The 21,787-nt window shown below is 41.4% G+C and overlaps 1 protein-coding gene across 2 annotated transcripts in view; it reads left to right on the top strand.

Moving 5' to 3' along the window:
* LOC111840031 (1-phosphatidylinositol 4,5-bisphosphate phosphodiesterase delta-3-A-like) overlaps positions 1–20,449 on the top strand; it is a 52,923-nt gene extending 32,474 nt beyond the window's left edge. For both annotated transcript variants that reach the window (XM_023804418.2, XM_023804419.2), the window contains 10 exons: positions 1,453–1,654; positions 7,175–7,319; positions 7,637–7,789; positions 9,414–9,557; positions 11,528–11,681; positions 12,053–12,169; positions 12,620–12,798; positions 16,428–16,563; positions 16,990–17,139; positions 17,239–20,449. In XM_023804418.2, coding sequence (XP_023660186.1) covers positions 1,453–1,654; positions 7,175–7,319; positions 7,637–7,789; positions 9,414–9,557; positions 11,528–11,681; positions 12,053–12,169; positions 12,620–12,798; positions 16,428–16,563; positions 16,990–17,139; positions 17,239–17,363 — 1,505 coding nt within the window. In that variant the 3' untranslated portion in view covers positions 17,364–20,449. The remainder of the gene's footprint in view (positions 1–1,452; positions 1,655–7,174; positions 7,320–7,636; positions 7,790–9,413; positions 9,558–11,527; positions 11,682–12,052; positions 12,170–12,619; positions 12,799–16,427; positions 16,564–16,989; positions 17,140–17,238) is intronic.
* Positions 20,450–21,787: the final 1,338 nt, after the last annotated feature.

The following is a 21,787-nucleotide window of genomic DNA, read 5'->3' as shown; positions in this document are numbered from 1 at the left end:
TGTCTTTAAATCTTGATGGTTCTGGGGGGCTCTCCTATGAACTCGGGTTATCAGTTCTTTCCATGGATTTTCAATTGAATTCAAGTGAGATGATTGACTGGGCCATTCTAGCAGCTTTATTTTATTTATCTGAAACTAACTTAGAGGTTCCATGGCTATGTTTTTGGGATCATTGTCTTGCTGAAATGTCCACCCTCGTTTCATCTTCAGCACCCTGGCAGATGGCAGCAGATTCTTATAAAGAATGTCTCCATTCATCCTTCCTTCAATTATATGAAGTCTGCCAGCACCATGTGCTGAAATACAGCACCACACCATGATGTTCCCATCCCCAGACTTCACTCTTGGTATGGTCTTTTTGGGGTGATGTGCAGTGCCATTTCTCCTCCAAAACATGGTGTGTGCTATAACATCCAAAGAGTTCAATTTTTGTCTCATCTGACTAGATTATATTCTCCCAGTATTTCATTGGCTTGTCCAACTGTTGCACAGCAAACTTTAAACGAGCTTCAACATGCTTTTTCTTCAGCAGTCTTGTGCGGTAAGCGTGCATAGAGGCCATGGCGGTTGAGTACATTACTGATTGATTTTTTTAAGCAACTGTACCTGCTAATTCCAGATCTTTGTGAAGCACGAGCGGCCTTTGGCTCTTGGACAGCTCTTCTGATTATTCTTTTGATTCCTCTGTCAGAAATCTTACGAGGAACACCTGGTCGAGGTGCTCACTGGAACGTTCAGACATTTAGAAATGCATCTGTAACCATTGCCATCAGTGCATTTTGCTACAATCAGGTTGCAAAGGTCTTGAGTGACATCTTTGCTTTTACCCATCATTAGATGCTTCTTGTGTAATGATAAATCTTTCTATAGGCCATCAATTAGGACTAAACCATCTGATATTTATTTGCACTGATAGAGGGCAGGATTGCTTTCTAAATACTGACAGATTTCAGCTGGTTTCTTGGCTTTCCAAGCCTTTTTGCACCTCTTTTTCTTCATGTATTCAATACTTATTCCCTGTCATTTCACTTTATTACACATCACTTAATTTATGGATGTATTTGTTTTGATTTCTTTGTATGTGTGGATTGGGCTGTTACTAACATGTGGTGTAAATTTCATGTCAATAGCCCTATTAGAAATATATTTACTGAGTAAAATGTTGACGCATTAAATACTTATTTTCCTCACTGTATATGCTCTTTAAAAAGTATTAGATGACTGTAAATTAATTACCAGGTAATATAATACTTAAAAGCGCAATGCATAAAAGCAAGGGAATATAAAAAAAATCATTTAAATACATCAGTAACAAATGTTTTTCAATATTGACAATTATTACATTGATTACAAGTCAGTAAAAATTGCTATAAAACTGTTTCAGTCTTGACTTTGCTTTTACACCTCAAACCAAATAACAATGCTTATGCATATGGTTGTCTAATACAACAGCTCAGAAGAACCAGTTCATGACCCCAAATGGCTTTACGCTATACATGCTGTCCTGTGAGAACGACGTGTTCAACCGAAACCATTCGCAAGTATACCAGGACATGACACAGCCACTGGCTCACTACTTCATCTCCTCTTCTCACAATACCTACCTCACCAAGGACCAGGTGACCAGCGCCAGCAGCACAGAGCCCTACATCAGGTATAAACACATGCATGTTTCATGTTTCCTCCCTTTCTCAACTTGCCGTGGTTAGATGGCTCAATATTCCCTTTCTCAACTAGCCGTGTTTGGTCTGTTAGACATAACTAACATGATGATGGACTTTATGAGAATTTAATAAGGACACAATAGTGATACTTTTGTAATCCCCATGGAGAAATTCTCTTTTGCCCCATTTTATTCTCCATGAGAAGCTTGGAAGACACAGTGCAGGGTCAGCCAACATGCAGTACTTCTACCAGAATCAGGCATGCTCTTGGTGAAACAGTGTTTGGAGCAAATTGCTGTCCTTGCACGAATGATTGAAGAACACTGCCCCTTTTTCAGTTATTGTTGTTTCTTTCAGTTGTATGTGGGTTTCTGATGTTGCCAGAATGCCAGTGAATATTGTAAAGTAACTCTATTGCATGTTATATACTGAAACATGCTCAATGTCACATTGATGACCTCTGTAAGCCAATCTAAACATTCTGTTGGGTCATGAAGTCTTTGGAGCTGTGTATAGCAGGATTCCCCAATCCTGGACCTGGAATCCCAGAATCCAACACTGTTTGCAGATTTCCCTGCTCAAACACACCAACTAAACTAAAAAGAAACTGTTCTTGGCTGTAGAGGCTGCTGGGATTGCTGTAGTCGCTGTGTGCCTGTTGAAGCGGTTGATTTGAATTATCTGTAAAGTATATTTGAGTGTTTGTGTGCCAGCACGGTTACGAGGGTGGTTGTTGTTTCATTTTTAACTTTTATTTTTACGTGTGTAATTGTCTGTCCTTGTTAATTGACAGCGTGAGTGTTACCGACAGCTGCGGGCGCAAGCGGCGTTTCTGTCTGCGTCCTTCGCATCAAACACCCGCGGGTAATATTATCGAACATCGGTAACATTAACTTTAAAAGAACAGTTGCTCCGGAGCTTTGCTCGGTCGCCGGTCGGGGCCGGGAGGACATTTTCCACTTTTTTTCCCGCTCCGGCAGTAGCCTGCTTTGAGAGGGTTTTTTGTGGTTTTTTGGCCTCCCTAGAGCAACTTCGCTTTAGTTTAGCTAAACGTGGTTCAGCAGGAAGTTAATCTCGGGTAAGTAATTGTAAATTTGGTGATTTTAAAAGTTTAATTTAAAGGTTGTTATCGCTGACGCTGCCGGATAATTTATAATAAAGTTCCGATTTAACGCAAGTGTTAATTTAGTGTTTTAGTGTACGCGGCACTTTGTTTTAACTATACGTTAATTAGATCAACTAAAAGTTTAAATATTCTCTATTAATATACTGGGCTGGGAGTAAAGGACGGGGACATAGTGAGTTAGGTAATTATGGGGCCAGCTCAGTGTTGTGTTTGCAAGATGTTTGCCCTTCTGGATGCTTGCGTCCAGTCGGATTTCGTCTGCGAGCGATGTAGGTTAGTTGACTCACTCATGGTCCAGGTTCGTGACCTAGAGGAGCGACTGGCTCTCATCCATCATAACAATGAGTTAAACGAGAGAGTTAATACGCCTTCTAGGGAGACTGTGTGTACGTCACAAGCGGGGAGGGGGGAGAATGATGAACAGGTAGGTCGAGAGAGCTGGGTGAACGTAGGTCGTAGACGTAGAAAAGGGCGTACACAATTCACAGAGGCGGCATCACCTGAAGTAGCGGTGTCTAACCGCTTTCAGGTGCTTCCAGCTTTAGAGCCAGAAGAGACTGGGGAGGCAGGTGAGCCCTTGGGCACCAAGGAGCCACCTAACCCCAGTAGGAGGGAGGTTGTGGTAGTAGGGGATTCAATTATAAGAGGTGTAGATAGTTATGTGTGCACCCGTGATAGAGGGTCCCGTACGGTGTCTTGCCTGCCTGGTGCCCAGGTAGGGGACCTTCCAGATCGAGTGGACAGGCTTTTGGCCCCAGCCGGGGTGGATCCAGTGGTCGTGGTGCATGTTGGCACCAATGACATAGGAAAGGGCAGAAGGGCTGTTCTGCAAGATAAGTTTATAGAAGTCGCGGATAAGCTTAGAAGCAGAACATCCACGGTGGTATTCTCTGGAATACTTCCCGTGCCACGTGCAAGTCAGGCAAAGTTAGCTGAGATAAGGGGATTAAATGTGTGGCTAAAATGGTAGTGTAGGAAAGAGGGGTTCAGGTTTATGGGGCTTCTGGAAGACCTTCTGGAACAGGTGGGACCTGTTCAAGCCGGACGGGTTGCACCTGAACCATAGGGGAACCAGTGTATTGGGGAGGCGTATGTGCAGAATAGTTGAGGAATGTTTAAACTAGGGACTGGGGGGGCAGGGAGGTCAGTTAAGAATTTAAGTGGTGAGAGACGGAATGCCCAAATAAATATTAAAAGTAGACACTGTAAAAGGCCTACCATTAGTGGTCTGTATTTGAATGCTAGGAGTATTAGAAACAAAATTACTGATTTAGAGGCTTTAATTTCTTCAAACAATTACGACATTATAGGAATAACTGAAACATGGATGAGTGACAATGATGGTGATGAATATAATATGGATGGTTATACGTTGTTCCGTAGAGACCGGATAGGCAAGAAGGGAGGTGGTGTTGCAGTATACGTAAAAGAAAACTTGCAGGCAAGGGATCTCACTGATAAAAATAAAAATTCAGAAGCTGTATGGATAAAACTTGATGCTAAAGATTCAAATGGCCTAATTGTCGGGGTTTGTTATAGAGCACCTAATGTAGCTGTAGAGGAAAGCAGAATATTATATGATGATATCAGGATTATGAGTAATAAAAATGATGTGGTGGTTATGGGTGATTTTAATTTACCTGGGATACAGTGGGACACAATCTCTGGCTCTTCTGTAAATGAACTTGAGATGGTGGAATTAGTACAGGATCATTTTTTTACTCAGTTTGTTAATACTCCTACCAGGGGAGAAGCCCTTCTTGATCTGGTTTTCTGTAATAACCAGGATAGGATTGGAAAATTAGAGGTTTTAGACCCATTGTACGGTAGTGATCATAACATGGTTAAATTCGAGGTTAATTTTAGTGTCCGAAGAGCAAAGTCGAAATTAAAAGTATACAATGTTAGGAAGGCTAACTTTAATGGTATGAGACGGAAATTAGAAACTGCAAACTGGACAGAGTTAAATAGCAAAACAGTAGAAGAGGCATGGGAATTTTTCAAAAGCACATTGTTGCAAGTGCAAGAGGACTTCATACCTGTTTCCAGCAAAACTAAATCTAGGAAACGACAACCAAGGTGGTTTACTAAGGAAATTAAGAATAAAGTCAGGAGGAAAAGGGCTCTGTTCCAAAAATGGAAAATAACTAATGATTTCAAAATTAAGCAGGAGTATCTAAGTCTACAAGCAGAGTTAAAAAATGACATTAGGCTATCCAAGAGGGATGTAGAAAGAAAAATTGCATTGGAGGCTAAGCATGACAGTAAAGGTTTCTTCCAATATTTTAACTCCAAGAGAGCACTAAAAGCTGAAATCACTAATTTGCAGGATAGTAAGGGACTTATAATTGATAATGAAATTGATATGGTAAATGAGTTTAATGATTATTTTTCAAGGGTGTTCACAATAGAGAACACAAGTAGCTTACCACCAATTAATACGAATACAGCATCGTCTATGACCAATATATGTATAACTGAGGTTGATGTGATACTAAGCCTAGCTAAACTCAAAATAAATAAATCGCAGGGGCCTGATGGCATCTTACCTATAGTCTTAAAAGAGATGAGGGATATTATTAGCCAACCTTTAACTTTAATATTCCAGAAATCGTTATCTGCGGGTGTGGTACCATCAGATTGGAAGCATGCTAATATGATACCCATATTCAAAAAAGGGGATAGAAGTAATCCAGCAAACTATAGGCCAATCAGTTTAACTAGCATTACTGGAAAAATAATGGAAGCTATAATTCAAGTGAAAATGGTAGATTACCTAGATGCAAATAACATCATAAAGGATAGCCAACATGGATTTAGGAGAGGTAGATCCTGCTTAACGAATCTACTTGAGTTCTTTGAGGAAGCCACAAGTGAAATTGATCACAAAAAGGCCTATGATGTGATTTACTTAGATTTCCAGAAGGCCTTTGATGTTGTCCCCCACAAACGTCTCTTGCTAAAGCTTAAAGCTGCAGGGATTTTAGGAACTGTGGCAACTTGGATCAAAAACTGGCTAACTGACATGAAGCAGCGAGTAGTTATTAGAGGCACAATGTCACAGTGGGCCTCCGTTCATAGTGGGGTACCGCAGGGTTCAATTTTAGGACCTCTATTGTTCCTAATTTACATTAATGATATTGACACAAATACATACAGTAAACTAGTTAAATTTGCAGACTACACCAAGGTGGGCGGGGTAGCAGATACTAATCTAGCAGCAGAGAGGCTTCAACGGGATCTGGATTTAATTAGCGAATGGGCTGATACTTGGCAGATGAAATTTAACACAGATAAATGCAAGGTAATCCATGCAGGGAGCAGAAATATAAAGTACAGATATTTTATGGGTTCCACTGAAATAAAGGTAGCTGATTACGAGAAAGATCTCGGTATGTATGTTGATGCTTCCATGTCCCCCTCTCGCCAGTGTGGGGAAGCAATAAAAAAGGCGAACAGAATGTTGGGTTATATCTCTAGATGTGTGGAGTTTAAGTCAAGGGAGCTGATGTTACACTTATATAATTCCTTGGTAAGACCCCACCTAGAATACTGTGTGCAGGTTTGGTCACCATACCTCAAGAAGGACATTGCTGCTTTAGAAAAGGTGCAACGAAGAGCTACGAGAATGATTCCTGGTGTTAGAGGAATGTCTTATGAGGAGAGGTTAGCGGAACTGAATCTGTTTAGCCTTGAGCAAAGGAGACTAAGGGGGGACATGATTCAGGTCTATAAGATTCTAACGGGTCTGGATGCTGTTCAGCCAAATTACTATTTCAATATTAGTCTAAATACTAGAACTCGTGGCCATAAGTGGAAATTAGCGGGAGAACATTTTAAAACAAATTTGAGGAAGCACTTCTTTACACAGCGTGTAGTTAGAGTATGGAATAGTCTTCCTGCTAGTGTAGTGGAAGCTAAAACCATCAACCAACTCTGAGCTATTAGTTAAGTTCTCCCCAAACGAGCTTGATGGGCCGAATGGCCTCCTCTCGTTTGTAAATTTCTTATGTTCTTATGTAAACCCAGTAATAGGCTGATTAAGATGTGTTTGAGCAGGCCCACCAGAACTGGAAAACTATGCTGTATAGTACATTTCTACTTTTGACCTCATCTTTAAAACAAACACTCAAGGATGTAGAGAGGAATTTCAAGGTTTACTTCAGTAATTCGGCTATTATACACACTCCCCAGCCAGTCCTCATCAGATATTGTATTTGTGATTGTGTGGTCACTAGAAGGCCATTTTCATTGACCACCCTTTATCCCTTTGCAGTTTCAGAATGTGTATTATACCTTAGATTACTGTGACAAGATGGTGTTTTAAGGGTGTATGAGTATGTATGCTTAAGTGTGGTGTCACTATGTGTGTGTGGGTGTTCAGAGCTCTGAACCAGGGATGCCGGTGTGTGGAGCTGGACTGCTGGGATGGTGACAGCGGTGAGCCTGTTATCTACCATGGGCACACCCTCACGTCCAAGGTGACCTTCCAGGAAGTCATTGAGACCATTGCAGAATATGCCTTCAAGGTGAGAACCTGAACAATCAGCAGGCGCTGGTCCAGGGCTAATCTGTTTGCAGGATTTGGAACGAAAACAAAATACTTACTTATTTACATATTTAGCTCTTACTTTGCTGCTGCTTCCTCCAGGGACAAATCAGCACAATGTATGTTCTCTTAATAATTGTTTTGTGGACTCTTAAGAGAATCAGCATTTTTCATCTAACCCTGTTTCTTGATAACCTGCAATGCAGAGCTAGCCCAACCTCTTTTACCCAATAGTTATTGATTCTTAGTTGAAAAATACTCATGAGTATAATCCATATTTACCGCCTTGCCTGCCAGGCCTCCCCATACCCCCTGGTACTATCTCTGGAGAACCACTGCACAGTAGAGCAGCAGACAGTGATGGCGAAGCACCTCTGCACCATCCTAGGGGACAAGCTGCTTAGCAAGCCCCTTAATGACAAGCTCCTCTCCAGCCTACCTTCACCAGAGGTGGGCCCCACTCTGAATGTTTCTTCATCTGTTCACCCTACTGTTTTAAATCTGATCTTCATGGCTCCAGCAGGTTTTTAGGGTTTTTGTTACTGGTTTTAAGACGTTGGTTGGCCAATTTGCTGGTATGTTTCCAGCTCTTGACCACAAACCTATAGCCAGACAAAAATATTTCAGTAACACTTTATTTAAAGCAGTCATCATAATGCATTATAGATACCTTCATAATGTATAATAATACATTAATAAAGAATTACAAACACCGCTATAACTATAAAAAGGCATAACGCATTATAGCCATGTTTATTATACATTATGAATCCTCAATGAAGCTCTATGAATCTATATGGCACTATTGATACCTTTATAATGCAATATAATGGTAAGTATAATGCATAATAAACATGGCTATAATGTGTTATGCCTTTTTATAAATAGTTATAGGCATATGTGTAATACTTAATTAATGCTTTATGTAGGTATCTGTAATGGATTATACATGTAAAGTGTCACCAATATTTCTTTAAATCATTGGTATTTAAAAGACTTAAAGGCTTCTCTCACACTAACATACACAAAGTGGGTGGAAAACCCATCTAAAATTGACATTCCCAGCCTTTTATTTACACAGCTTTTAAAAGCCACAGATTCAAAGATCCAAGTCACATCCACTGGTCATACCTGGAGGAAAGCTCAACACGGGAGCAACTGGACTCAAAATGTTTATGGCATATTCTCTTTATACATCAATTTTAAACTCTGCCGGTAAAAGGTTATTAGATAAACAAAGCTGTTGTATGGACAAGAAGATGGACACTGATGCGGATCTGCTTCAGGTCTTTCCGTTTACTAAAGGCAGGGGTCGGGCGATCGGCGTAGGTACAGAAGAGGGCAGAGGCGTAGAGCAAGGTCAGGTTTCCAGGCAGGGGTCGGGCGATCGGCGTCGGTACTGAAGAGGGCAGGCAAAAACTCGGAGTCTAGGAATCGTAGCAGAAGTCAGAACACCAGTAATCAGACACAGGAGAAAACGCTCAAACTCTGGGCACACCATGAAGATTTCGCACGGATCGGAAAACCGAGCTGCCAGATATAGAATACCGAAACCGGGGAAAACTAGGAACAGCTGGGAGAGGAGTGTCCGAGACAGGAGCAACCGGTAAAACAAGAACAACTGGACGACAGGGTGCGAAAACCTTGGGGAAGCCCTATCGACCGGAATCCAAGGGGGAGCATGGCTGAGATGCCGATGGGGGTACTCCGGTGCCATCCATGCCACAAAGCTGCACTGGTATTTGGAGATCTCCACATAGTCTTCTTTTTTAAATTGAGAAGCTAAGAATGGTAGGACCAAAGCAGCTTTACAAAGCTATACATTCATTCTTTTTCTGAAAAGATGGTTAAATCAAAATTAATCACCAAGTAACATTACAGCTAACATTTTATTATAAATTGACATTAACCCATCACTCTGTATGCAATAACTAAGTTGCTCAGTAAAAGCTTTATGGTATTTTGGTAAATAAAGTTGTACAAAACACTATTCATTTATTAAAATTTATTAAAATGACTTTCATTAAATCCCAGAGGAAGTCATTACTAAAGGATTTTGCTTGTATAATGGCAGGACCTGAAGTGGAGGATCCTGATAAAGGGAAAGAAAGAGGGTGTCCAGCCAGAGAAGGCAGACAGCTCATCCAGCTCAAGTTCCAGCTCTGAGGATGAGGCAACCGCTGGGTGCAGGGGCAAAGAGAAGAAGGACACTGCGAAGGTGAGCCTTGGATGGTGAATGTATGGTTACATCAGTGATATAATTCAGCTTTTTATATTAATTCTAAATTAATAACATTTACGCAGTAAATGTATCGGTTACAATTGCTTTAGTGCTTGCCAACAATAACGTAATGACAGTGCTTTTAGGGAAATCAAGTTATACAAGACAGTCCCTTTTTGTATAAGTAGTGTCTGCTGTGCAATAGTTTTACAGTATTAAACAGCAAGCCCGTGTAGCGGTAACAAAATGAGAGATATGTTTAAATATTTATATTTCTATTTTCTGTTACATAACTGTAAGAACTGCAATAATGGTATATATTGAGGTCTGGAGGGGCCATGGTTTTTATTTTTTCTGCATACGATCTATGTATAGCTCATTGATATCTAAGTGGCGCTTTTATCCAGAAAAACTTACAGTGGTGGGAAGAGGTACAACTGACATGCATTTCCTGGGATCTGAACCCCTGAGCACTGTAGTTAGAGTGATGTTGTATCTGTTGAGCTACAAGAGAGCTGTCATTGCAATACTAAATCATGCTTTAGTTTAATGTGCTCACAAAATGCCCAGTATAGCTCATGATCACATGGTTAGAAAATATGAGACAAATCACATGCCATATTGGTTCAGAATGTTCATTTTTTGGTTCAGTTTTTTATTGTGCAAAAAACATCAGTGTAGTTGCTAGGGATGAGCGAGTACAGCATTATCTGTATCTGTATCCGTATCATATGAATTATCTGTATCTGTATCTGTACTCGGAATGGGCGGGGCCTAACCCGGAAGTGGGCGGGGTTTGACCTGGAAGTGGGTCGGGTTGTCTTTAAATGGGTGGGGCTTTAACCGGTATGTTATTTTAAGCATGCAATTGATATGGGTTGATCAGAAATTGTTATATTTATTGCTGATTAGAAAACTATTTACATGACAGCATCAGCATTGAGCTTCAGATCAGTGGTTTTGATCACGATAACAAACGAACTATATACAGAACAAGTTTTGCAACAATGAATACAACACATGCGGTTGCAATTATGAAGTAAAATGTAATGAACAAGAGTTTTCATCTCAACATAACTTTCTTTTTTTAACTTTTAATTTTTTTATGATCAGTGTGATTTCTTTTTTTTTGGTTCTTTTTTATTTTTTTTATTTCCACACCAGGTATGTGTGAGTGTGTGTGAGTGAGTGAGTGAGTGAGTGAGTAAGAGAGAGACAGAGAGAGAGAGAAAGAGAGAGGGGGGGGGAGTGTGTGTGTGTGTGTTTGTGTGTGTAGCTTAATTTGTAATATTAATTATACCACAACTACCTTTATTTTTTTTTATAAAATACAGCAAGAAAGTGTCAGACACTCAGTGCGTGAAGTAAAAAAAAACTGGCTAGAGCCAGCTGACGGTTTAAAAAAGAAAAAAAAAACTCCGACAGGCAGAGACGCGAGTCGCATTCTACAAACAAACCTGAAGCTGAAGAAACCCTAAACGTTAACGGAAAAAAACCCGCGATCCTGAGTGACTGAGGGAGCGACAGAGAGAGAGAGAGCGCTGTTCTCTTCTCTTCTCAGTGTTCTGTGTGTGAGTGAGCAGAGCGGGACACAGCAACACAATAAATCTGTATGTGTGTAGGGGAGGGGCGCTGTGACTAGTCTATTACAGAACGCAGACACAGTCAGCTACCCAATTTTTATTCAATCCGAGCACAGATATTGACTTGTATTACTCGTATGATACTCGTACTCGTCAAAAGTGCGTTATCCGTACCGGATACTCGTTTCAGCCGAGTATCCGGCTCAACTCTAGTAGTTGCTCAATAGGTCTATTGCTGAACATGAGGATTAGAGTCTGCATCTGTCCTGTATATTGCACTATTGATACCCTTATAATGCATTACAATGGTCAGAATAATCAACAAGAACATTACTTACAAATTAGAATTTTAAAAACTTATTTCTCTTTTGCACATGTGTTCAGGCAATGATGCCCAAAATTAGCCTTGAGCTCTCAGACCTGGTGGTGTACTGCCGAAGCGTACCCTTCCGTGGGTTCGGCCAGGCTGCCAAAAAGCCACCCAATGAGATAGCTTCCTTTTCTGAGAGTGAGGCCCTCAGACATGTGAAGGAGGCGGGTGAGTAGCTGGTGGGGAGCCAATCGGGGCCATGTTCATCTACAGAATCTTGCCACATTCTGCAGTCTTAAATAACATGTTTTTTATGTTCATCAATACTATGGCCAGATGAAAATAGACTGCATAACAAAGACTGTTGATATGTATTTTGTTTGGTTATATGTGGTACGAGGCACCATAATGATTTTGGGGCTTGGTATTGCTATTGTACGATTGACGTATCACAGGAATTGTTCAGGAAACATACAGTAAGTGGTAATAATTTTGATATATGTATATATACAGCATGGGGATTAGTACATACAGAGTTTAATATGATGTCCTTGTTTTCATGCCTGCCTCTGTCATTCCATGTTTATTTTCCTGCACAGGAAAATGGTTTATTCGATACAATAGCAGGAACCTCAGCAGGATCTACCCCTCAGGACAGCGACTACAGTCCTCCAACTACAACCCGCAGGAGATGTGGAATGCTGGCTGTCAGATGGGTTAGTACTCTGGCTGGGCCATACTACTTCGCTGGAACATGGCTTTCTGTGTGAACCTGCCTGCCCCTTTCATTGCATGGTTTTGTTTTGATATAATCTACATTCACAACTCATAATCAGAAAACAATGTCTGCTTGTATTGTCTGTTGAAGTACGGACAGTGTATTTAGAATTGACTGAAATGTGGACCTTCTTAGCTCATAGCTTTTTTCATTAGCCTGTTGCGAGAGTATTTGCTAGGATGCTCAAGCTATTGCACGGACACTGGTCATAGTTACATTTACTGTATATTGTGATTAATAATTGCATGTTGTGTAAACTTAGCTGCTGTTGCTTTAGTTTGACTTCACACACAGATTTTGGTAGAACCTAGTAAACAGTGAAGGCAAGTGGACAGTGAGCACATGCCACAGTGTATTTCAATGAAACAGTGTGTCTTTATAAATGTAGTGGCACTCAACTTCCAAACTCCTGGTGAGCAGATGGACTTGAACCAGGGCCGCTTCCTCCCCAATGGCCGCTGTGGCTACATCCTAAAACCAACCTTCCTGCGGGATCCCAACTCTGATTTCAACCTGGAGAACACATGCGCTGGTCCAGGACACTGCCCCACCATGCTGACTATCAGGGTGAGCATTCAGCTGCAACGGTATTACATATATCACAAGACATTCAGACAATATTTCACCTACCAGCTGAAGTGGCTACTGGCATTTAGAGGGCAGATAGTGGCATAGCTCTTTGCATTGTAGTTGAGTCATCTTTGGCTGGTTTTCCAAGCCAAGCCCTCAGTGACACTTTTAAATTGGTACAGTTAAGTGCTTAGGTCAAATAAAAACAGGCATGCAGCCACAAACAATGGTATTTTCCTTAAGAAGGTAGACTTGTAACCTCAAGGTTCAAGGTGCAGCACTTGCCCTTTAAGTAAGATGGTTTAAACAACATTTTTTTAAAGAAAATATATTTAATAGCGTAAACTATTAATTGTTATAACAATGCTGTGTAAATCATTTCAGAAGTAGCTTCTAGTAAGCAGCTAAACAGTGGGATAAATAACGTCACACATTTATAGGAAAATGTACACTCACCTAAAGGATTATTAGGAACACCTGTTCAATTTCCATTAATGGAATTATCTAATCAACCAATCACATGGCAGTTGCTTCAATGCATTTAGGGGTGTGGTCCTGGTCAAGACAATCTCCTGAACTCCAAACTGAATGTCAGAATGGGAAAGAAAGGTGATTTAAGCAATTTTGAGCGTGGCATGGTTGTTGGTGCCAGACGGGCCGGTCTGAGTATTTCACAATCTGCTCAGTTACTGGGATTTTCACGCACAACCATTTCTAGGGTTTACAAAGAATGGTGTGCAAAGGGAAAAACATCCAGTATGTGGCAGTCCTGTGGGCGAAAATGCCTTGTTGATGCTAGAGGTCAGAGGAGAATGGGCCGACTGATTCAAGCTGATAGAAGAGCAACTTTGACTGAAATAACCACTCGTTACAACCGAGGTATGCAGCAAAGCATTTGTGAAGCCACAACACGCACAACCGTGAGGCGGATGGGCTACAACAGCAGAAGACCCCACCGGGTACCACTCATCTCCACTACAAATAGGAAAAAGAGGCTACAATTTGCACGAGCTCACCAAAATTGGACAGTTGAAGACTGGAAAAATGTTGCCTGGTCTGATGAGTCTCGATTTCTGTTGAGACATTCAAATGGTAGAGTCATAATTTGGCATAAACAGAATGAGAACATGGATCCATCATGCCTTGTTACCACTGTGCAGGCTGGTGGTGGTGGTGTAATGGTGTGGGGGATGTTTTCTTGGCACACTTTAGACCCCTTAGTGCCAATTGGGCATCGTTTAAATGCCACGGCCTACCTGAGCATTGTTTCTGACCATGTCCATCCCTTTATGACCACCATGTACCCATCCTCTGATGGCTACTTCCAGCAGGGTAATGCACCATGTCACAAAGCTCGATTCATTTCAAATTGGTTTCTTGAACATGACAATGAGTTCACTGTACTACAATGGCCCCCACAGTCACCAGATCTCAACCCAATAGAGCATCTTTGGGATGTGGTGGAACGGGAGCTTTGTGCCCTGGATGTGCATCCCACAAATCTCCATCAACTGCAAGATGCTATCCTATCAATATGGGCCAACATTTCTAAATAATGCTTTCAGCACCTTGTTGAATCAATGCCACGTACTGTACAATTAAGGCAGTTCTGAAGGCGAAAGGGGGTCAAACACCGTATTAGTATGGTGTTCCTAATAATCCTTTAGGTGAGTGTATATGGAATTTGTTGCTTTGGATAAAACCAGTGTATTGTTGAAGTAAGATGGCAGGGCACACAGACACAGCATCTGGCAGCTCTCCATGTAGATATTTGCTGTTTGTTTGCCTTAAATCTTGCTGTAAACTTGGTAGGTGCACAAATGTACAGTTGTCAGGTACTATTAGGAACAAGTACTTTCAGTTCGGTTTCCTATAAACCGGTAAAATATTCCTATTGAGCTCATTCGCTTGGAGCCTACATGGATCACCATTCCAGGGAGAGGGTGATGAAGGCGGTGTAGAGAGTGCAAGCCAAAGCAAGGCAAGAGAGCTGGGATACAGGCCGGCGTTATGTAAAGCCGGGGCACGGAGCGAGGAAGCAGGGACAGGACTCCAAGTGTCAGGCAAATAAGGGGTTTAATCAAAGGCAGGACACAATCAGAAGACAACTACACCACAAATAACGTCACTGACCGGACAGGGTTAATGACATGTCAGAATTGATTAACAACAACTAGACACAGCTGAGAACACCAGGATTCCACACGAGGTAACAAGGGGGTGTGGCATAAGGGAGGATCGGACGAGCAGTCCATGACAGCCGGACTACAGAGCATACCCTACAAGCCATCTATACCAAGCCTCTTTTGAGAGACTACACGATCATTAGTCAACAAAATGGACAAAATTTGCCTGATGATCTCCATCCATCCATCCATCCATCCATTGTCCAACCTGCTTATCCTACTGGGTCGTGGGGGGGTCTGGAGCCTATCCTGGAAGCAATGGGCATGAGGCAGGGAACAATGCTGGATGGGGGGCCAGCCCATCACAGGGCACACTCAAACACCTTTCACTCACACCTAAGGGCAATTTAGCAACTCCAATTAGCCTCAGCATGTCTTTGGACTGTGGGGGGAAACCGGAGCAGCCGGAGGAAATCCCACGATGACATGGGGAGAACATGCAAACTCCACACACATGTGACCCAAGCGACGACTCGAACCCAGGTCCCAGAGGTGTGAGGCAACAGTGCTAACCACTGCACCACCATGCCGCCCCTCCTGATAATCTCATTAGACAGAATTAATAGCTGAGCATTTATATTAACAATATTAACAATACATGGAGCAACAATATAGACAGGTGAGAAACACTGCATTCTCAACATAGAGCTCATAATGCTGAAAAACAGACCCAATTACTTATCAAGGGAATTTATAATTGTAATTCTGGTGGCTGGTTACTAATGCTAAGCTAGCACTTAGCAAGGTATACTTGCTTTGTGCACTGGGGCACAATTGTGCAAAATGTTTTGGCATGCTGAAGCATTAAGCGTTCCCTTAACTGGAACTATGGGGCCAACCCCAACCCTTGAAAAACAACCCCATACCATTGTCCCTCCTGCACCAAACTTTACAGTTTACACAATACAGTCCGGCAGGTAACGTTCTTCTGGCATCCACCAAACCCAAACTCGTCCATCAGACGGCTAGATAAAGAAGCATGATTCATCACTCCACAGAATACTTTTCCACTGCTTCAGGGTCCAGTGGTGGCATGCTTTGCACCACTCCATCCAAAGCTTGGCATTGCACTTGGTGATGTGAGGCTTGCATGCAGCTATTCGACCATGGAAACCCATTGAAACCATTTGTGATAGGGTTTATGCCAGAGGAAATTTGGAACTCTGGAGGAAACAGAGCGTTCGTGACTTTTACCCACTATGTGCCTAAGCACTCAATGACCCCACTTATGTTATTTTATGTGATGTGCCACTTTGTGATTGGCATCTTATGACAGTACCACACTTGGATTCACTGAGCTCTTCAGAACAACCCATTCTTTGACATATGTTTATAAACCTGACTGCATAGCTAAGTGCTTGTTTTTATATACCCGTGGCGTTTACCTGTTTGCTACACAGCAGTATTGCATTTGCAATGCCCAATTTCCATTCTTCACAGGTGATCTCAGCCCAACAGCTACCCAAAATAGACACAGACAAGGAGCACTCAATTGTGGACCCAATGGTGTGGGTGGAGATCCATGGTGTACCCATTGATAATGCTCGTGAGAAAACACACTACATTGACAACAACGGTGGGCCTTCCTTTCTTTACTGCCTGTCCCAGTGCTGCTAAATAGATCTTTTAAGGACCAGTGTCAATTTCACTGTTTGTCATGTTGTCATTCAGTCTATGATCAATATTCATGGGGGGCACCTGTTGAGCCAATCAGATTTTGGGGGGCCTATGCCTGGCTCCCCCATTCGCCCCCCCCCCAACCACCTAACTCCAGTTCTGTTTCTCCACTCCGATTACATGATTATTTCTCCAATTTATATTTCTATCTGGATGTAAAACAAGGATTTGGCTTTACTTTTTATGTTATCACTGTGATAGTACAATTACTTTTAAACTTGTTCTTGTGTCTTCTTTGATTGTTTGTTCTTTTTTGGGCAAAAACACACCTTAGAATTCCTGTCACTAATATAAGTGTCACTAATACAGTGAGTGTCCTTCCCAGGCTTCAATCCCCAATGGAATTGCACCCTCAACTTCCAGCTCCAGGTCCCAGAGCTGGCTCTGGTCCGCTTCCTGGTGGAGGACCATGACTATGCCACCAGGAATGACTTTTTGGGCCAGTTGACGTTGCCTTTCCCTAGCATGCGTACAGGTACCGTTTTGAATTTGTGTGAAAATGCCTGGCTGAAGAGAGTGTAGCTATTGTTTCATTTGTAATGTCTGCTTTCTAATGTTAACCTTTCACCTCTAGGCTACCGACATGTCCACTTGCTGAAGGCTGATGGCTCCAGTCTGTCCCCTGCCTCTCTGTTCCTTCATGTCAGTGTGTATCGCAAGGGTAGCCCTGTCAAGTCGTCTTCTCCTCGTCGGCTGTGACCCTCTGATGTGACTCGGAAGTTGAGTACAGTGCTTCCACTTACCACCCTGAAAATGGCAACAGGAAATCTGCTTCCTGCAAAGCATGATGCTGCTGCAATCAGCTCCAAAATGTCATTCAGTACTGTATCTGCTCCCTCACCTTATTAGGGGAGTTTTCAGGAGTTTTTAAGCTTGTCTCTGCAAAACCATTTTAGTTCAAATTAACATACTTTTAGAAGGACATTTGTGGATTTGAAGTTTTCTTATATTTAAAAGGGTAACTGTGTGAGAAATCCTATGAAAGATAAGAGCTTGTGTAGCCTAAATCAAATATTTCACTTGTGAAGATTCTCTGCCTTTCTGTCCCATATACTGTTTCTGCTATCTATGACATTGCCAATGTGTTTCAGTCTATTTGAATATATGAATTCATTTTTTAATACATTTGTTTTTTTAACATATTGTACATTACTAATTTAAACAATATGGCTGTGCCTCAGTTTCTGTAGGCCTATCACCTGCAGGGGGAACCATGGAGGTCCAGTGCATTGTGGATCGATCATAGACAGAGACCTTGTTGGACCAATCCCTAGCTACTGAGTCTGGCTTTAAGGAGATGGAATGTGACCTCTCTGGTGGGAATGGAGCCTGAGCTGGTACAGGAGGTAGAGAGATACTGTTGAGATATAGTCTGACTCACCTCAACACACAGCATGGACTCTAGAAACAAACTCACGGAGAGGGGTTTGACTCTATTCTATTCTAGTTGAGAGGGTCTGGGTATACTTGTAGCACCCCAGTTTGGCACTTGTATGTTGGAGTTCACCCCAGTGAATGAGAGGGTCGCCTTCCCTTGACTTTGAGTTGGGGGACAGGCTCGAACTGCTTATATACCAAACATTAGTAAAGAGTATCTGGCCTTCTTGGAGACCTTGGAGGGGGTGGTGGAAGGTGCCCCCCTCTGGGGACTCCATTGTTTTACTGGGGGACTTTTATGCTCATGTATTTAATGGGAGTGAAAAGTAGAAGGGTGTGATTGAGAGGAATGGCCTGCATGATCTGAACCCAAGTGGTGCTCTGGTGTTGAACACAGTTTGTCCATAACGAACAGGAATGTTCAGAAGTGCACCTGAGTGGATGAGTTACTACCACAAGTGGAAGAGTTTAAGTATCTTGGGGTCTTGTACATGAGCAAGGGAAGAAGGGAGCAGGAGGTTGACAGGTGGATCGGTACAGTTAAGTGGACTTTGTACCAGTCTGTCATGGTGAAGAGAGAGCTAAGCCAAAAGGCGAAGCAATTGATTTACTGCTCAATCTACATTCCTACATTCACCTATGTTCACGAGCTTTGAGTAGTGACCGAAAAGAATGAGATCATGGATGCTAGTGGCAGAAATGAGTTTCCTTCACTGTGTATCTGGGCTCAGCTGTAGAAATTGCATGGAGTGCGGACATTTGGGTGCTGAAAACCCCCTGCTCTTACTCATTGAAAGGAGCCATTTGAAGTGGTTTCTGCATCTGTCTAGGATACCTCCTGGATGCCTCTCTTGGGGAGGTGCTCTGCGTCAGAGGTATCCTCCCAGAGGAGCTGAAGGAGGTAGCTGGGGAGAGGGAGGTCTCACCATCTCTGCTCAAACTGCTGCCCTCCCTGTGACCTAGTCATGGATAAGCAGCAGACAATGGATGGGAGGGTGGATGGATCCATACTGCCTCTTTCTGAGGTGCCGATTCAGGGACAAGAAAACTGGAAGACACTGTCCCTTTATTGATTTATAGGGTTTTTGTGTTTCTTTTATTCCTGCCTGAAATTTCTGTCCCGGATGATTATTGTTTTTTTTTTTTTGTTCAAAAATATTTTGTAATATCATTTAACCATGTGTTAAAACAGTCTAATTCAGAGTTTTTTTGGGCATTATACATTCTCTTATATTCTCTTAGGTGTTTTAAAATGTATGTAATTGTTTTTGCTTTGTTACAATGTATAATATTCTCCATGGCATTCCCACCATGACATTTATGTTAGACTCTGTGGTGTTGATCTGTAGATGTACTTCTGTCAGAACTATTAGTGTTAAATGTGTATGCAGTTTGTTTATACATTGTTCTACATCATGTTCAGTAATGGGTGATAAAATCAACATTTTGACAGGTTATAAACATGACTAAAATAATTTCAAGGTTAGATTTAATAGTCAGAAATCAGGTCATCCATTCCACTGCTATTTTAAACCCCAAGGTATCAGGTTCATAGATTTCAGGAATTGTTCAGGCAGGCCAAAGATTTTGTTAGATTATGCCTGAAACAAGTAGTCGATTCCATAACAGTAACAGTGCCCTGGGAACTGAGGGTGCTAGTTATTTTCTGATTTTGTCATATTACTATAACACTGGCCCTTGGTCAGAGTTGTGGTTGGAAGGTGGATGGAGCATTTTCTGTTTCTAATTTCTAATTTGCTTTTGAATAAGTTCCTTATAGTTTCTTAACAAAAAAAGTACATTCAAATAGGGGAGCTCAGAGGTCAGCTTCTCTTTATGCTGTATATCAGCGTTTGAGCAATAAGGGCTCCTCTGCTAAGCATGTAGTGTAATGATCACTCATTTGTGTAAAATATTGCTTTAGTTACGTAACAAATCTTTTCTTTCCATTAGCATCAGTTGTCCATTGTTGCTTTCCACTTCTTTGTCTTATAGAGTCTTTAATATTTGGTTTATTTTTTAATAGTTATGAAGATATATTGGATTCCAGTTCAGCGAATACAATGTGACAAACTGATGCTGTTTTGTGTTGTGTTTTCAGCTGGCATTCAACCAAGAGATATTCCTAGTGTTACGCCCCACTGAAGAAGGTTCTACTATAAATCAAAAGAACCAGGGGCAGATACATCCCAGGAAGTGTTACTCAGTGAGGGACCTTATGTAGTTGCAGTTTACTAAATATTATCTAATGGTATTTTTACATGTTCAGTGACTGAAAAACCAAGTATGACATCTGTGAGTTTAAAGTGCATTCACTGTGAATGATTTTTGATTTAAATTCTGGTTAGAACAACATTTGCAAGCCATTTGGTAGAGCACGTTGTTATTTTATTAAAATGTTTGCAACAGTACTTTGTTAGTTTCCTCGCACACATCTGTGCACCAGTTAATGCACTCAGACCCTGATGCCCAGCCAAAAGCTTTAGCTTTTTTGTAACTCATTATGTGTTCTTCCATTCACACGTAGGTAGATGAATGGGACAAGGCAGATATGCACTATTTGTTCTCCCTGCTCCCAGTAACTATTTCTGTATCAGGGAACTAGCTCTAATGCTGCATGCAGCTCCCCCTTCCTTGTGCAAGCCTTCTTTTCTTCTAATGTTTTCTTCCCTCTAAATTAGTGACTTGCATATCAAGGTGCATCTTACTTAAATATGATTTTATAGCTGGTGTGCAGCACAGTGCTTTAGGACTTTAGAACTATAATTAGGGGAACAGGAGGCAACATAAGTAAGTAAGAAACACCACTTTTATATTCATGTAGGTGGAGTGGAAGAAGAAACAGCAGGTGCACCAAGATAATATTTACAATATAAAAAACAAGGATTCCAAGTTTTGCCCACACATGAAACCTTATAACAAAAAAGGCAATCAAGGATACCCCTGGCCTGGCTGACATCAGAATAAAGTCCAGCAAAATTAGTGGGGGTATTCAAGTCATGCACTACAGCAAGGGAGAGGTTGGCTTGTATGCAAGAGTAACTTGAAAGGCCACAACTAAAGCTCCAGGACTTGGAGACATGATGGAACAGCACATATTTGATGCTAGATAGTCTCTATAACAAGATAGAGCCAGTAGGAGGGGAGAAAATCAGTCCTCTGTTCAGTGAAGAGCTTGAAGCAATCAGCCAGTCTCTCGTAATGCTGTCAACATTTTTGGAATTAACTGAGGAGCTATCAGGTGAGAAAGCTCTATCACATATCAAGGTTAGGATATTACTTTAATATTACATATGTGTAACAGGATGAAAATCAGTTACCCCATAATAGGTGTGTATGTGTGTGTGTATACAGTGGTACCTCAGTTCTCGAACTCATTAGAACTCAAATTTCTTAAAAGTCGAACCAACCAGTTCGAAAAACAATTACCTAGAACTCCATCTGAATCTCAGAAGTCAAACGGAGAACGCCGACCTAAGATAACTTGTACGCGCGGGGAAATTAGTCATGCAGCACGTCTCTCAGCGGAAACAAAGGGTATAAAGCTTCAGTCTCAGCCTCGCATTCCCTGTGATAGCATCATGCATGTTTACACTAGCTGAATACATATATTTAGACAGTAAAAATACATTTAGACAATGATAGACAGTAACAATAATTATTATTATATAATAAAATACATTTAAAATAAAGATTTCGTATTAATTATTTAAATATTAATAACATACCATTAATATGTTTAATTA

The sequence above is a fragment of the Paramormyrops kingsleyae genome, chromosome 5, assembly GCF_048594095.1.
Source record: "Paramormyrops kingsleyae isolate MSU_618 chromosome 5, PKINGS_0.4, whole genome shotgun sequence".
In the NCBI taxonomy this organism is placed as follows: Eukaryota; Metazoa; Chordata; class Actinopteri; order Osteoglossiformes; family Mormyridae; genus Paramormyrops; species Paramormyrops kingsleyae.
This window is presented reverse-complemented; position numbering and strand designations above follow the sequence as displayed.